Source organism: Anser cygnoides, chromosome 13 (genome assembly GCF_040182565.1).
Source record: "Anser cygnoides isolate HZ-2024a breed goose chromosome 13, Taihu_goose_T2T_genome, whole genome shotgun sequence".
NCBI lineage: Eukaryota > Metazoa > Chordata > Aves > Anseriformes > Anatidae > Anser > Anser cygnoides.
In genome coordinates, this window is record NC_089885.1 from 8,115,704 (window position 1) to 8,132,688 (window position 16,985).

At 45.1% G+C, this 16,985-nt stretch overlaps 1 protein-coding gene across 4 annotated transcripts in view; it reads right to left on the reverse strand.

Annotated features, from left to right (window-relative positions):
• PASD1 (PAS domain containing repressor 1) overlaps nucleotides 1-16,985 on the reverse strand; it is a 53,853-nt gene that overhangs the window by 17,075 nt on the left and 19,793 nt on the right. For 3 of the 4 annotated variants that reach the window (XM_067005083.1, XM_067005082.1, XM_013183733.3), the window contains 9 exons: nucleotides 10,531-10,622; nucleotides 9,239-9,295; nucleotides 7,697-7,851; nucleotides 6,874-6,965; nucleotides 4,932-5,021; nucleotides 4,266-4,386; nucleotides 3,120-3,233; nucleotides 2,039-2,157; nucleotides 1,096-1,178 (listed from right to left, as the gene is read on the reverse strand). In XM_067005083.1, coding sequence (XP_066861184.1) covers nucleotides 1,096-1,178; nucleotides 2,039-2,157; nucleotides 3,120-3,233; nucleotides 4,266-4,386; nucleotides 4,932-5,021; nucleotides 6,874-6,965; nucleotides 7,697-7,851; nucleotides 9,239-9,270 — 806 coding nt within the window. In that variant the 5' untranslated portion in view covers nucleotides 9,271-9,295; nucleotides 10,531-10,622. Of the gene's footprint in view, nucleotides 1-1,095; nucleotides 1,179-2,038; nucleotides 2,158-3,119; nucleotides 3,234-4,265; nucleotides 4,387-4,931; nucleotides 5,022-6,873; nucleotides 6,966-7,696; nucleotides 7,852-9,238; nucleotides 9,296-10,530; nucleotides 10,623-16,985 lie in introns of those variants that run through there. The other variant, XM_013183736.3, reaches the window with a different exon arrangement.

Here is a 16,985-nt window from a genome sequence, read left to right on the forward strand (position 1 = left end):
TGATTTGCTTTAAAGGAGCTCCTGCGTGCCTTATTCGCAGCAGCTGCTGGGACGCAGCCCTTTGGAAAGCCAGCTCACTGCTGCAGACGGTGACATAAGGGGCCTAGGGCTCTTTTAGGAATCCTCGTTAAATCACCTGATTCTGAAGACGTGCCTCATTGGGCAGGCCAGTTAAAGTCTAACGAAGTCACTGCAGCGAGATCTCCACGACAGGAATAATAACAAGCCCACCATCCCAAACCACACAGCCTTTTAACCGTAGGGCTGCCGCGTGGCCAGTTCCCCTGTGCTTCAAGGGATGACGCACAGAGCATCTTCCTTACTACAGAAATGCAAGTTATTCATCAGTTACATTCTCTTTCTTGTCCTTGATTCAAATGTGCAGAGGATATTGAGCCCCCCTGCAAAAAATCTTCTTTCAGACAGCCTTTCTTACTAGCCATGTATTTCTGCCTTTGCGGAACTTGCAAAGGAAGGGATAATGGGAAGAGCTGGATTTCACAATGTGTTTACGTATACATGCCGAATGCAGAGAAGCGAAAGAGAGAACAAAACCCTCCAGCTTCTTCTGAAGAAAATGAATCCTCTGTTAATCAGCTTAATAAAGTGATTCCTTTTTCATTCCCCGAGCTCACCATGCTGCACTCAGTCAAAACCAAATCTGCAATTAAACCATCCAATCCATTGCGTTTTCTTTTAGTTTTATAAATTCCTTCATTTATCAAGGTGAAAATCAAAATTTGGTCAATACAGCAAAATATTTTTGAGATCCTGGAAGCTGTAGATGGTGAACAGAGAAGCTAAATCAATACAGGTAACAGGACCCACAGTGCTCAGCTTCAATGACTTCATGTCTTGGTGAAGTTCGACATTTTTCTAGACATTTAACCTTCACTTTATATGGCTTCTTACCTGCCTTAAGTAAGAAAGAGGGCAAAGCTTTTAAAGAGGCCTGATAAGTAAGTTCAGAATATTATCATCGGTGTAGTTTAATTTAATTAGAGCTATTTTGCTTGGGATGTCAGGCAATAGCAACACAAACATTTCTATTTTTAAACTACAAATTGTTTATACTTCAGTGACCAAATCTCTTACCTGTGGTCCAAGAATAAAAACTTCCATTCCAAACTATGCCTCGATGTAAATTCTTCACATGGCTCTTCAACATTGCAAAGCTCCTGCAAAACAGTTGGCACATTCAGACATTTAATTCTGCGAAATAACAAAAGGAGCTCTCCCTCAAGACCAAGAATGCATCATCTTGGTATAATAAACCCTAGCAAAACACAAGGCTTTTAAAGCACTCGACTTTTTTTCCTCTAAGGAATGCATAAACCTTGTTTTATAGATGCATAAACTGATGAAAAGTGGCTGAATAATTTACCCTGGGCTGAGTTTCAGAGCTAGGATAAATAGTCCAAGGGCCTCATCTTGCAGTCTGCAGGCAACATTCCCCAACTTCCTGTAAATACTGCTAACCGAAGATGGATGACGGAGCAGGTTCCAGCCTCAAGCTGGGCTGGCTGATGCTCTCTCCAGCAAGAAGCACCCGCTGTCCTTATCCCTGCCATTGCGGCACCGTGCCACACTTAAAGACTGGCAGAAAGAGTCCATGAACTGCGGTGCTCGGGGTCTCCAAGTGTGGTTGGCCTCCTTACACCAAGGAGCAGTGGGGTATATTTCTTCAGTGCCTCCAACTTTCCAAGCAGTTAGCTGGGCACCTTTTATTGGCACCCCCTGAGCTCGCTGCTCTGAAACACCCCATCACACAACCACCTCTTCTCAAACGCAACTCCCATTTTACATTTTCTCCTTCCAAAATATATGCCATCTCACCCTCCGAAGCACAGCAGTGCCCTCCCTCACTTACAAGCCCTGAGCACAAGGCAGTTTGCACTGCTGCATGTACTGTGAGAGGCTGCTGTGACATGGCTGCTCGTGCGAGGGCACCGAGCACAGCTCGTGGTACAGCAGCAGCTCCAGCTGAGCATGGGTTGGCTCTGGTACAAAAGGGAAAAGGCAGTGGGAGAGCTCTCACCTTTAAGAACTGTGGTGTGACGAGACGAACAGTCGCTACGAGGCATATCTGCTCCTCTGTGGCTGACCTGAAAGCTCGTGCAATAGCTGACTCAAAGCCATTACAGGAGGGTGTAGGCACTAGACACAACCAGACAATTTATTTAAGACGAAGAGGAAGGAGACCTTTCTTTTCATGTTAGGACAGGCACGACGACTGATGAAACCCAAGCAACAAATTCCTCCGACCCACACCGCGATGCCACACTGATAGACACTGATGTTATTTAAAGCACGATCCTTTAGGCTCCGAGTTACAGAGCTGCAGCCACCCACCCCTGGCTTGCAGGGAAGCCTCGTAAGACAGCTCTGATTGCTCCCAGCACGCAGCTACAGCCTCCTTGCTAGCATGTCCTTAGGGAGGATGGAAAACTGATGCAAAGTCACTGAACTTCAGCTGACTTTGAAAAGTAGAGGGATTTGCATGATCTTTTTTTCCCAGTGTATGTTTTACAAGCGTCACTTTAAAAATCACAAATCGAAGATCAAGAGGATTACAGAAAGAACTCTTGGTACCTTTATTCTGCCCTGAATCTTTTTTCTCAACACAAAGGAAGTCACAACTGGATGTTAGAAGATGTGGTGAACAAAAGGCTGAAGTATTTTCCCAAGGAAATTGTTCACATCAAATCCAGAAGTTTCTCCCTTTTTATGTTATTTCCAGGAAATAGCACCTTTCTGCAGCCCAACACTTGCAAGATCCAGGATTTTACAAGTTTCTCAAACCATTTCATCTTTAAAAAGTGTCACTCAATTGCCACAAGTGAAACAGAATAGCATATTTTGCTGGTTAATCGAATACGTAGGCTGCTTCACAATCAAGTCATGGAGGGAGTCAAATGGAGCGAAGATCAGTCTGGTGTCACTCCTCTGACCAACAGACTCCCCAGAGCTTTTATGTGAAAAAAAATCTTGCTAACATATCCACAGCACACTCCACCCCTGCTGATTACAGCATTTTCAGCTGAAACAAGGCTACGGAAAAACAGACAATTTAAAGGAGAGAGGCTGAGAGGTAACGGCAGGCTGTAGAGGTAACTCACCATGAGTAAAATATTTAAAATCCACTACAAATTTCACATATTCATACGTCAGGGGTTCATTTGGATCTAAGCTGCCTCTTGCTAAATGGCAGCAAAACTCTATTTGCTTTTCCACTGAAAAGAGAGAAAGAGAGTGAGACATACACATTATTGGCAGCCTGCATGGTAGCACATAGATTCAACATATTCAGTCTGTCCAGGTTTTATATCCACCCTGTTGCTTTGGGTGTGCTTTTGAGATGCTCCCGATCCCTGTAAGTAAACCCATAACTAGCAGGAGCAATGATCAGCTGGTTCTGCTTTAGGATGCCTATGACCACCCCTTCTCCCACAGCTTTACAGTTGCCCTGCTTCAACAGGGCTGAAGCCCTGGCGAGCTCAAAGTCGGTGGTGTTTGCCCCTGCCTTCATCGCGTGCAGGATTTCACGTGAAACACTCTGCTTTGGCACCGCTCCGCGGGATGCAGAGCAAAGGGCGCTGGAGTCACCCTAAGTCTTCCTGCTAGCTGTGGAGGGCACCATGCCAAGCTCTTGCTCAGTTTTCTGCCCCAGGTCTGAACTCCATGGGTCAGACCACGGGCTCTTCGGCTTCAGGGAAACCAGCACAAGGGGTGCTCAGGTCCTGTGCATGCTTACGGGGCTGCAGGGAGGGAGGTGAGCTCTGGTGGCCACGGCGAACCCACCAGGGAACGGGGGGGCTGCTAGAAGGAGGGGGTTGCAGCACGTGGCTGTAAGGAAGACACGGCCACCAGTTCTAGTGTGGGGACACAGTCTGGGGAGAATGGCAGAGGAAGGAAAGTTTTGGGATTTCCCAAAACCCTTTGGGATTTCTCCTACCCAAGCTCTTCCCCCAAACCCCTCACCCCTTTCACAGGCTCAGTCCTACCCTGAGAAAAGTATCTAAGGAGGGCAACTCCACCCTGTCCTGTGACCCAAAGCAAACAGTAAAATACAGCCTGTCCAAATCAAGTACTGGGAGCAAGTAGGAACACTGGATGGGCTGCATCCAAACCCAGAAATATGAACAGAGGCCAAAAGCAGCAGCAGGCAGGAGAATTAAATAGCTGGAGGGCCTGGTGCAGGCTGCCCCTGGGAGCTGCTTGCCTTTGGCAAATTTCCTTGATCGACAGACAAGCAAAGAGCTTACCGTTGAGAAAATCAGCTGCAACAGGATCTGTCATGAGCACGTGTGGAGAAAGGAGCTTGTACACCTCGCTCTGTTCCCGCTCAGGCAGAAAGTTTAATATATTTTGGTCCACCAAATCTGACTGATGCAAAAGAATGCTTTGTCATGTTCCACAGCACAGCCTGACACAACCATACACGTTTTCATCCTACAGTGGAGCACAGATGCTGCCTGGCTAGCACAGATGCTTAACACAAGGAAGCTGAGTTGATCTGCAGGTGGATCTCTGTTTCTTTGCACACTAGGACATTCAGCCAGGTTAGGACATTCAGGTTCCAATTTGCCCTCACATAGCATGGCTCTCACTTTGCACCAGATAAAAACAAAAACTGGTTTCGAGGGGCCAGCAGAAGCTTCTATATCAAAAATGACCTGATGTCTAGAAATTCTCATGGAAAACTAACATTTTTGCTACTAAAGACCATGGGCTCAAAGTCGAAAAACCCAATGGCATTAGGAGAGCATGTATTTAGTCCTGAAATCCCCTTTAAATCATCTGAGAAGAGCTTCATCACATACAGATTTCACAAACATTTGGCTGGACAAACCCAAGCCCCATCTCTGCAGTGAGGGGATGTGCTAAGGCAGGGGAGCGATTCTGCAAGGCATTGTGGTGTCAGAACTTACCGGTAAGTGTCCGAGCAGAGAGGAGACACTGTCGGATACATAAATAATAATCCCATCAGTGGTAAGAGCGATGAGAAAGCCATCTAATGCCTAATGACAAAAGGCAGACCGAAGGAAAAAGAAAAGAATTATGCATGGGAACAACATAAACTACAATACAATAGGCTAGTTTACTCAGTGGTGATGACTGTAACAGTCTAAAACCAACATGAATCAATTATGGCAATGACGGTTTAATGTAGAAAAATAAAAATAACACATGGTGTCTAATTAAGCATTCTTCTTACACTCTTATTTGCTCATTAATATTAAATTGACTTGTATTTTGCACTCAGTGAGTACTTATTTAATGTGAAGCAAGACGGTGGTGGTTAAATTTTCTACACCCACACAATCCTAGTGACTTCAGTCACTTCATTATGTGTTCTGAATTGCACAACAGTTAACCAGTTCCGTGTGTAAGGAAATGTTAGATATCATCATGGCAAACCCAGCATTATGGATGAATGGATGAATGGATGGATGGATAAACAGAGACAGGCGAATAAAATAATACATATTTTTAAAATCATTTTATGGCTCATGAGGACAAGATCTGAAGCGTTATTTATCTTGCTTAAAGCACTCATTTGCTAGGCAACTGACACAACAATTTGAAAGTTTGTTTTCCCTTTCTTTTCAAAGTTTGTGTTCCCTTTCCTTTTCACAATGGTTCCTGGCCCGGAGTCTATGTTCTCTGTGCCTTCTAAATCACTGCACGTGCTTTCTTCTTTGAGAGCTCTCTCCCTGTTCTTCACAACATCTTCTTGTACCATTGATTCAGTCTGTTCCTATTCTTCTGTAACACTTAGAAGATCTAGGAGGTCTGACGCCTGGCCAGCACCGTGTACAAAGCCAGCTCTTCTAACGACATCATTAGGCTGCTCTGCAGCTCAGCTTGCAGGCAGCTAAAGATGCTGCGCAGAGGGAGCATCCAGCATCTTTCCCCACAGCCAGCTATTCCCTACCTCGCTGTCTGAGTCCCTGCCTTTGCTAATAAAAAGCCCTCTCTGGGTAAAACCACTGATTCTAAGTAAACTGCTCAATGGTCAAACATAGTCCAGCAAACCAACAGCTATTGAAGGGCTCTCCCCGGCCACTTGTAAGGGAGAAATTTGTTTTGATTCAGCTGGAACAAACTAGCTTGTTTGGTAAGAAAAATTCCCAGAAAGAATGAACAGACTTTTCCAGGGAGGTGAGTCATGACATCCTGATGAAAAGGAGTAACTAAGACACTGCAGCACCTCCCAGCTCAGCCCAGCATACACCCTAGTTTTGGTGGGGCAAAGAGCAGCGGCTGCCTACGCAGGGTAGGAGATGTCCTCGCCGGAGGAGAAAGCAGTACAGAACCCAAGCAGCATCCTTAAGAAAGGAAAAATGTAGGCTTGTGGGGTGTTTCTAGATCAGCTCATCGTTTTATAGGTGACAGGATCAGGGCTGATCTGAGCACACATAAAAGCAACCGAAGTAAAAGACGTGGCAGTACAGCACAGGTACAGCCCTGCACAGCTAGTGGCAGCAAAGGCAGCAAAGCCTTGCTAATGGGATGTGGGAGGATGGGAGCTGCTCTGCTTTGCTCAGGTCCTTTCCAGTTTTTGCTCTAGCAGCTGGTCTGAGAAGGGCAGTTCTGTTTCTCCTCTCTCACCTGGCCAAATCTGGGCCAAATTGGGCTTCATGCCTAAATTAAAAGCTGTTTACCTTTAAGGGGAAGCAGTCATATTCCTAATTCTGTGTCTGCAATGCATTTAGCACAACACTGGTCTCTGTCAGGTTTGGATTATATGTGCCAGCAAAGCAGAAATCATTAACACTGGGACCCACAGGTGAAAGGAACTGTATGTCTGAACTACTCCACTGAACCGATTACTTTTCACTAATCTATGCAGCTTTAATTTCTTCTTACCTCTAACATCAACTGGGTGAACTCCTCGTTGCTAAGAAATGAAGGCTTCCAGTCTTGTCTAATCTCACAGGCTTCTGTCTGTGCTGTGATTTCTTACAGAGAAAACATCAAAAAAGCAACATGACTCACATTCATTGGGACTTTTTTTCATTTTCAAGTAACACGATTTCTTTTAAGAGGCTTTCAGAGGAATCATCCTCAGATCATTCTCCATACAAAGCCTTATTATATGCAACACTCAATTTCCACGCCATCATGATAGAAATGCATTAGAAATCAAGAGAAAAAAAAAAGAGGAGACATTTTGGGTAGTTAGAAGGAAACCTTCAAAATTGAAGAAAACAATTTCTTCCAAAATGTTCTTTCCAATGCTCTGGGCTAGCCTCAGAGCACCACTGACAGCAGACTGGGGCTGGCTCTGCAGCCACTGCAGTAAGGCAGGAGCTTGTAGGCAGCCTGAGGGGCTGCACCCATCCAGATCCTAGCCCAGCAGACCTGGGAAGAGGGGGCAGAAATCCTCTTCCCCAGGCTTTTGTGGCGTATGCTGTTCCTCAGGTCCTCCTTCCTGCTCTGCTTGAGAGCACACAAAGCATGCCAAGGTATGTGGAGGTCGGTGAGGCAAATGCAGCAATGTCACTGCATTCAAGCCTAGCCCATCTGTTGAGGCCAACTGCCGTGCCTTAATCTGACCCTCACTTAAATTCATGTCCTATACGGGGTTTTTAGATGCTTGGGAAAAATAGTTTTCATCTTCTGAGCAGCAACTGGCTGCTGGTCAGCTGCAGAGCCAGTGCCTCCAAGGGTAAAGGGGCACCCTCAGTACCTTTCTGTTTCTGTAAGAAGTCGATGGTCCTCTGCAGTATGGTGGACTTGTCCATCTTGAGAGGGTGGCCGTGGCCCTGCAGCATTGTGCAAAGCTCTTTAATGAGGACATTAAACTGGTCTCTCCTCTTCTTTTCAGATTTGTTGCGTGATGCCCTGGATGACAGAAACATGAATGGCACTAAGTAAAACGAAGGGTCTGCAGCTCGACCCAAGGAGGGGCAAGTGGCCCTATCCCAGCAAAACACTTTAAATACAAGAATCTGAATTCTGCTGGGACTGCTCATTTCTTTAAAATTAGGCTTGGGAGTAAGTGTTGGTGCTTTAAGCCCTGCAGCAGGACTGAACTCACTGTCAGCGAGGAATGCCTGCAGGTAACAAATCGGATTTATATGCATTTGAGCAAGACTGCATCCTTACGCACATTTCAGCAGCAGTTCTCATTGTTTCAAAACCAGTGATGGCTTCACAAAGGTGCTATGGATAAAATTTCTCCAGTACAATACTCAAGGCATCACACACTGACTTTTTGCCCAGTTCTGTTTTGCAGCTACTATGCACGCATATAAAGGTCAAAATGAGAAGGATGCCTCGTTCTTGAATTTGTACCTGCAGACGTAGCTCATTCCCAGAGAACGCTGCGCAGAGGTAATTTGATTGCAGAACAAAGTCAAGCACACGCTCTCATATCTGGGTTTGAAAATCTGGAGTGGCAGCAGCATGATATATGAAACTGGGTATGTTAAGAGTCTGGCTGCGGAAACCACAGACTCGTTTCCAGCTCGCATTAATACAATTAAAGAATGGTTTATTAGGGTTTTCCCCTCCATTAAAAACAATAAAGGAGAAAGCAAATCCATTCAGTTTCTTCCAAAATGTTCTTTCCAATGCTCCTATCTGAGATAACCCTATTTTCATACAACCTCTTCCAGTAGTAATTAATTTTCTTTACAAGTGTATTCATGATGATACATCAGCCCTGTAATCCAGCCCGAGTGTGGTATGCAGAAAGGATTTCCATTCACTTTCAGGTTGGCATTTGGAGGTTCTCATATCCAGCATTTCCTTTCCCAGCCCTCTCTGTTTTGGCACTAATGTACAATGAGTAATTACAGCTGAACAAAGCTCCTCTGAAGGAAGACCAGCTCCTTCCTACCTGTGCTAAGGCAGGACTGCCCTCTAAGTCTCATGGGGAACCCAGGTGGGCAGCACTGCGTGAGGTCAATAAAATCACAGACTGGGGTACTGCATCAGCATGATAAATAGCCAAGGGATAACATGAGATTCTGAGGGTAAAGGAATGTAATCTAAGGAGCACCGAGCTGATTAACCCATTGTAGGGGTGGTCAAATACACCATGAGGAGCTTGAAAATGGTGACAAAATTGCATTTTATGTGGTCTGCTGTACACAGCCTGAAAACTGTAGGATTTTGCCTCCGACATCAGTGTCCCGACTACTTTTACAACCATCAGACAACACAGCATTTACAGTTCTCCCCTGGAAGAGCTTGCAAGCTCAGCTCTCCGTGCATCCCTTCATACCTCTTTGCCCTGTCCTTCTCATCTTCATCCATCAGTTCGTTTACACGACACAGGGCTCTGGAAGGAAAGGACAGAAGTACTTACTGAGTCATATTGCCTGATCTCGTTGAGGCTGTCAGAACATGGAGCTTACTGGTTTGCACCCTACGACCTCCTGGATGTTTCTATCATCCCTGACCCAGCCTCCACTCGATTACATAGTTTCTTGCTTGTTCTGTCACCTACTGAGGCTTGAGAGGTGAAACCTTTGCCATATGCCCAAACATACATCTACAATAACTGTAATTGTACCGGAAAAGAGTCAGCAGCCCCCAGCCTGCCTCTGCAGTCCCCTCTGTGAAAACAGCCCCAGCCACAATCAAGCCCAGCCAGCACCTGATGCAGCCAGGGGAACACCAGGGATGGGGAACCCTACCAAAGCACTGATTTCTGCACAGGAACCAGCGTCTCCTCTGCAAACATGAGAGCTGATCTCAGTTCGAAGTCTGTGCCAGGCAGCACAGTACCTGGTCCTGCTTTGGGGAGTCAGCTAGGCTGCTGGAATTCATTGCAATGCTTAAAGAGCATCTGAGATTTCTGTCCCAGCGCAAGGGCACAGGAGGAAGGTATGCTGATCCCCCAGAGGATTAGTATTAGGCAACAGCAGGGTACGGTCAGGAGATTCGAGGAATGATATGAGACAGGCTCACCTGAAATGCCCTGCAGCCAGCGACCGATGCTTGCACTGGTGGACTCCCACCACATCATCCCACCTGCATCCTACTGTGGGGATTCATACCCAAGGCTGCAAGTCAAAACTGTTCCTCCACTGGCATTAACCAGCGAAAGGAAGGGAACGTGACCTGGCTTCCCTGGGGTCTGTCTGTCAGCAGTCATTGTGGGCTGCTGTCTTTATTGTACACTAACTGCTCCTGCAGCACAGGTGAGGAGAACAGTTGGCCACAATTCCCTGTAAGGACACGGTACTCTCAAGCCCCATGCAATGATATAAAATCCATCACGATGAGGGTGACCTCTTCACTGGTGATTTGCTCTCAGGTCGGTAACTCCAAATGAAATAAAACCACCCACAGCTGAGAGGATGTCAAAGATGCTGCTCACAGAAAAAGCAACAAAAATTCCCCTTCCCTCCCCTGCTCTGGAGCAAGGATTCCTCTCCCTGCAGGGGACTTGGACAGCGTACGATTTGTATGATTTCTGTATGATTTCTCCAGTCCCAAAATGTGGATGTACTCCACAGGGAGGGGGTGGTTCTCCCTGCCTGAGTCCCTGGAAGCCCAATTAGCTGTTACCTGTTCTATCGCTCAGATTCATCAGTCCAGACTGACGGAGTGGGATCAGCACTTCTTATCACCATGTAAATAGAGACGGAGAAAAATTAATCCTGGAAGGAAATGCAAAACCCAGTTAAAACACAGTTGCAAACGAGACTTAGCCTCAGGAGCAGCAATTGCTTCAAGCCGAAGAGGTCAGGGGTCACCAGCTAGAAAGGTGGTCGGGTGTAACTGGGGAGCAGCCAGGGACACTGGGACACGTCTGGGACTCCTGGATCTGTGTGCACCACCTGCTGCCACAGAAGCAGGCCCAGCTGACCTCTCATGGCCAGAAAAGCACAGGGCCTGGTAGTGTGGAAGAACGGCCCGACTAGTGTGGGGCCACTGAGGATTGATCGGAGTCCTTCCAACACCTGACGGTACAGCTGGCATGTGTGCAATGAGAACCTGCGAGTACACCTGCCATTCACCAACGCTGATCTATCTGGTGCTTGTGGCCAACACAGAACCCATCCGGTGGTACAGGGAGAGTGCTCTGCAGGGCAGGCGAAATGGGACAACAGGCCGAATTCTTGCTCACTGCACCCATGTGAGATTATGTCAGTCCACCTGCTTGAAAAACCTGGATCGGATAAACTGTAATGCCGTGGTTATAAACTGCAACACTGAAGTTACCTGGAAGAGCACTGAAGCTCCTGACACAACAGAAGTACCAGAGTAACACATAAACATGCAGCTATATAAAAGGCTTCATGTGTTTCAGCCCTAAGCACTTCAGTAAAAAGTGCAGCTGGGATTAAGTCGGCAATTTCAGCTCAGAACACGAACTTCCAGGGAAAACCTTACGCAAGGACTGGTGTCCCTGCTGCAAACACCACCTACGTAACAGGTTTAGGTACGGGGGACCTGCTAGGCTGCTGCTCTCACAGCAGTCATACGCTGGTCAAATTACAAGCTTTTATCCTAGTTCAAAAGGAGCGTGTGATCTTGTTTGTTATCCTAGTGACCTACATTGGAACTGAAGTTCTTATCTTAGTCACTGCTTCTCACCGGCAGTGCTGCTTCTTTTCAAAAATTACGTCGTCGTTTCTCCTTCAGAAGGATGGCCCACACCCAAGTTTTGCTTAACTCAACAATTTCTGAGACACGGAGATATAAAGAATATTCTTTTTAAAGCAGTGGGTTAGATTCCAAAAAAGTACTTGGAACCACACAAACAAATCTATTAAAACTTTTCGGAAAACATTTTTCACATACAGGCCTAAGTATGTAAAAATTCAGCCAAATAAAAGGATTATTCATGAGTTTTGAGTGCAAAGCTTTGCACAGAAACCTTCCCATTGCCTTGCCCATCACCTGTCTAACCACCGGAGGCTTTTTACTGGACATTAACAACGTCCAGTCATTGCTCACCAAGCCTAAATTAGGAAAGGCAGTCCCAATTCCCCCGTCTCCAGCAGTAGCTGTGGCATCCTGCCACAGCACGGCTGCTGTGAGCTGCTGGGGTGACGAGGCTTCCCGGGCCTGTCCTGGGGACACCCTGGTGAACGCGAGCGATGCCCGCGGTCAGCACCAGACTTGGAGGCTCAGACAGCATAAAAGGCCATAAAAGAAGTCACAGGCCCGATCCCACGGAGAAGCTTTTTGCATGATGCAGCAGGATGGTGAGCTATAAAAAGTCTTAGCAGAAGACACCTAAGGACAGAATATTCTTAACCGGATTAAGCACTTCAGGACTACATTTAGCTAAGTGCTTTTTGTCTTGTTATAAGCCAGGGCTAAATATAGTAACCAGAATACTTAAGAATAGTTTCATAAGGGTTGTATACACTCCTCGGCAAGACAAGGCACTTAGCACTATTGACAGAAGTATGTCTGCATGTTAAGAGTATTTTAAACAGCTCCAGATAGAATCTCTTTGACCTTAACTGTATTAACCAGAGGGATCAAAATTTATTTATTGCCTCCTGAAAATCCTCTCCTGCAATACACGGAGAGAAGAACTCCTGAACTCTGCGGGCAGGTGAGGAGAGAGGACACCTGTGAATGCTGCCAGCATCTTTTTCCACCCCACCTCCAACTGGTGATGGTCAGTGTTCCCACCACGAAATGCACATCCATCATTGCTTAATGCCCTCTGTAGCAAGAAAAGATTTGTTCTTCCCTTGCACGAGGCATCTCAAACAACACTAAAAGCACTTTAAAGGCAAGTTACATTTTAGACTTTTCAAACATCACTGTATTAAAGTTGTTTCTAGGGTTACAGAAAGGGCAATGGAGTCTGACAGCCTTAACAAGACAATGGACTTCTCAGATACACATCTAAAAGTTAAACTGCTGTTTCATCCTTTCTGCAATATTCTGGCACAATTTTTACTGAAGAGGGAATGGGAGAGGGAATTTTTTTTAACTCTTTGTTTTGCCGAACTGTTTGACTTCAGGAGCTATCCTGAAGTTGAACTTGCAATATGGAACTGCAATATTTTGACTAAAGATAATGTTTATGTATTGGATTGCTGTAAAACATCAAAACATTCATGTTACTTGGAGGGTAACTCTTAATGGCATAACATATTAGAAAGAATTATCCCCTGAAACCAACAGTTCCTATGACTGCTTCAATATAGTGTTAATTTTAATTATTTGGCTATGTCACTGATGACAAGGTAAAGCTCACTCTGTGAGTCTACTGCTCTAATTTCTTTGCGATCAGCAGCAAATAAAGTTTTCATCAGTCACCTAAAAACAGCCCTGAACCCAGCTAATTTGATTGTTTTTTCCAACTATTTCAAGTCATCTACTTAAAAATATTCCCTATGCACAAAAACTTTGTATTTAATTTTTTGTAGCATTTTGCACTTGCGTAATGCATGGCAGTTCGGGAGTCTTCAAATCTATACTGTAGGAAATACTTTAATTATGGAAATGCGCCATGCTAATAATTTCCACAGATTTTACATGCAATGAATTCAGCAGAGAGCTCTCAATTTCAAGATGCAGCACAACGTAGCCGTAAATAAGAGAGTTAACGCGTTCTCCAGCAGTACGATTTATATGTCAATATGGCAATGTTTCATTCTTCCAGAGGCAACAGGAGGGCATGACTGCGCTTGACAGCTAAACAGCAGATTTAATTTTTAAAAGGCAGAATTTAACCTTTTCAGTGAAGTGCTACTGATTCAATTATAAGATGCTAATGTAAATGACATTTGGAAAAACCAAACAGTGCCTCTGAACCTTTCCGGCTGTTTTACACGCTGTAAGGATTCTCCCAATCCCTGGATCTCCACCGCTTACTTCTATTTCCCACCCCTGCCTGTATTTTCGTGCAGCATCTCTGCAGCAGCTGGAACAGGGTAATAATGGTGGTGAATTGATGAGAGTATCCAAAATTCTGTGTCCTCCTCTTGTTCATCTGTCAGAAGCGGACCTTTTCTGGCACTGCTGTAAGAGGAGCATCTCAATGCGCTCACTTAGCTGCAGCATCCCCCTCCTGGTTTATTGAGCTCTAAATTTAGCTTGTTACCTGTGACAGATTTATGACTACATTCATTACAGCAGTAACAGCTTCAGAGAAGCTAAGAGGTGCCCAAAGAAAATGGATTATACAAAACAATTATGCCATAAAAGAGGCTGTATCAGAACACTGTGATTCAGCACCAAAATGAAATGAAAGATAAAGGGAGGAACAATGCTGCTGTGGGTTTTCTTTTTTTTTGGTTGTGTGTCTTTATTTATTTATTTTTAACTAGGGTATGCTGTTTTCTAACAAAAGGAAAGGGGAGAAAGATTAAAAAACACTAACAGACACTTGAAAAGAAAAGATGATTACTGGAACATCTTGTTCTCTAGGATTTTTGTCAGATTCTGGAGAAAATAGCTGGCCAACTTTGTTCTGTTCCAGCAATTTACTAAGCCTTGCAGGCTAAAGATGCAACATTGGAGGAGATTATTTTAAATGTCTCTAGGGCTTCTGTAACAAGAAGGGCATGTATTTAATTAACTCTATCAATTTGTCTAATAGCCTCTTAAAATTCTCAAAAGATGGCAAAAGGCAGGACTGCTGATTCACAACCCTACCAGTACAAAAACACAACTCCACTGGCACACGCAGGGGAGGAGAAAAATGAGCATGCAAATAATACTCCCGCAGTCTTGGACAAATACCTGTGTTTATTTGTAGCCAGTTACCACAGGAACTACCCTTCCAGTAAATGTGTGGTACTATGAAATGATGAAGATGTATCTAACCCATAAATAAATTTTTAACACACCTGGCTCATTCAGACACGGTATTTCTGGACCTGGATGCTCAGTCTAATATTTAGAGCCAAATAATCCCCCAACAATAACATACAGTTTTCTCTCGCGTGGCATAGCAGCAAAGGCAGTTGTTCACAAAAAATCCTTTAGCAGAAATCGAGACGTGTGTTCGCATGTGACTATTTCCAGGAAAAGCACATAGAGACAAAGAGAAGGCAGCAATATTGAAATCTCACAACCAGGAGCCTTTTGAACAGAATGTTCTCCAAGATTTCCAGAAAATAGGAATTTTCTTAAAGCTCTGGTTCTGCTTATGGCTGATCCCAACAGGGCAATGCATGAGGTGCATAGACATACACATACAAACACGCATTTTAGTTCAGAATGATTTACAAAAAAACCTGAAAGCAATCTCTACCAAGGAAAGGTGACACTCAGGATGACTGCAGCACTGCTCGTCTCCTCTCTACGTTAAGCAACCATTCCTGCTGGTGAATGTGGAAAGAAGGCAAGCAGGGCTCCCTGTCTCGTGCCTCAGGGCACCTTCTATCATATCCACTTCTCTGGCAAGTCACAAAAGATGGCATTTGTGTGTGTGGGAAGTTAACCCAACAAATTTCAGCATTGAAAAAAGCAGCTCGACAAGCTAAAAAGCAAACAAGTGAACAAAACAAATAATTTGATTCTGCAGCTTAAACAAGATGGACAACAAGTTTTGGTTGTGCTACCCTGAAATCCTGCTTGCATTTCCTTTTCTGTTCTACTTACTATGGGTGAAACTCATCCCAAACTAAGTCTACGTGCCATTGAACTACCTACTTTTAGGCCCTGTGTGCAGAATAAATGTAATCACTACACAATAAAGAAAATCAGCCATCTAGTCAAGCTAAACAATCAACCACCAGTTTGTTCAAGGAGGCAATAATAGCATCCATGTCCTTAGCTGTTCTCTTTTTCTGCTCAAACAATATATATATATATATTTATATTTTGGTTTCTTCTTTCTCAGGCTTGTATATCAAATGCATTTCAGATGCTGAAGGACGGTACAGATGAAGAGATTTGTGCTTTGTTTTCTTGTGCTGGAGGTTGAACTCATAATGCAAACCTAAAAGTGAGGCCCGAGGGCTGTTTGCCTTGCACAGTAAAAGGAGGAGCCTTCAAATGCATCAGCAGTGGGTCATTGGTGGTTCCAGGGCCATACTTCCCAACTGCTCCGCTCTGGTAAAGAGATAAGCGGGTTGCATGACTTGGCTAAAAGTCCTTCTCCTCACAGGCTGCAGGATGAGCAGAGATGAAAGCAAGAACTGATTGCCATCTCCCTGACGAGCACATCCCAGGGTCCCCAGGTAGCTGCCTGCAGAACAAACAAGGTGGTGCCAGACCTCTCTATTTGGACCTCATTTAATGAAAGAGGCCCAATACTATCAGTGCTTCTCCACTACGTGACCAGATATTTAGTACGGTCTGTGCCTTTCTGGCATGCACAGATTGACTGTATATGACACAAATCAGAGCATCCTGAAGGCACATGGCATGTTACTCCTGCATTGCCCTGTCTTGGCACAATGCTACATCCCCAACAAGAGAGGGAAACTCAGCCGGTGCCCTGCTGCTGCTGGGCAATGCACCACGAGGCAGCTGGATGATGTACAGACACCCTGCAGGTAGCCAGCTATCCTTGACTCTGTCATTCCTCTGCTTCCTTACATCTGCTGGGCCCTCTGTACCAGGGAGCCCTTCAGCTGCTGTAGTGGGAGGTCTTGGGAGTCTGGTTCTTGTTCGCTTTCCTTTGCTTTCTATGAACAATGTCAACTTTTCCAATGCTTCGCAAGCAGCTTGCTGCCTTCTCCTCGACTGCTTCTACATCAGGAAGTCTCGACAGACTCTATAAACACGCTTATCCCTGTTGTACAAGTGAGGAAACAGGGGCACACACTTCACTTCTGTCTTTTTTTTGAGTGTCCCAGTTTTGGGAAGCTGGATTTGAAACGGTAAGTGCAGCTACAGCCTAATTTTCAGTAACGCTGAAACACAGCATAAGCACCTACAAACAATGCACATTTTGGAAAAGTTTGACCTAAATCGTTGGCCCAAGGTCAGGCAGCAGAGTTAAGAAGTGAATCCAGATGTCCTGACGATTAGCCCCGTCTACTGGCATTCAGTCAAGTCTTCCCTCCTAAAATAAGCTTCCTGAAGCATCAGACTAG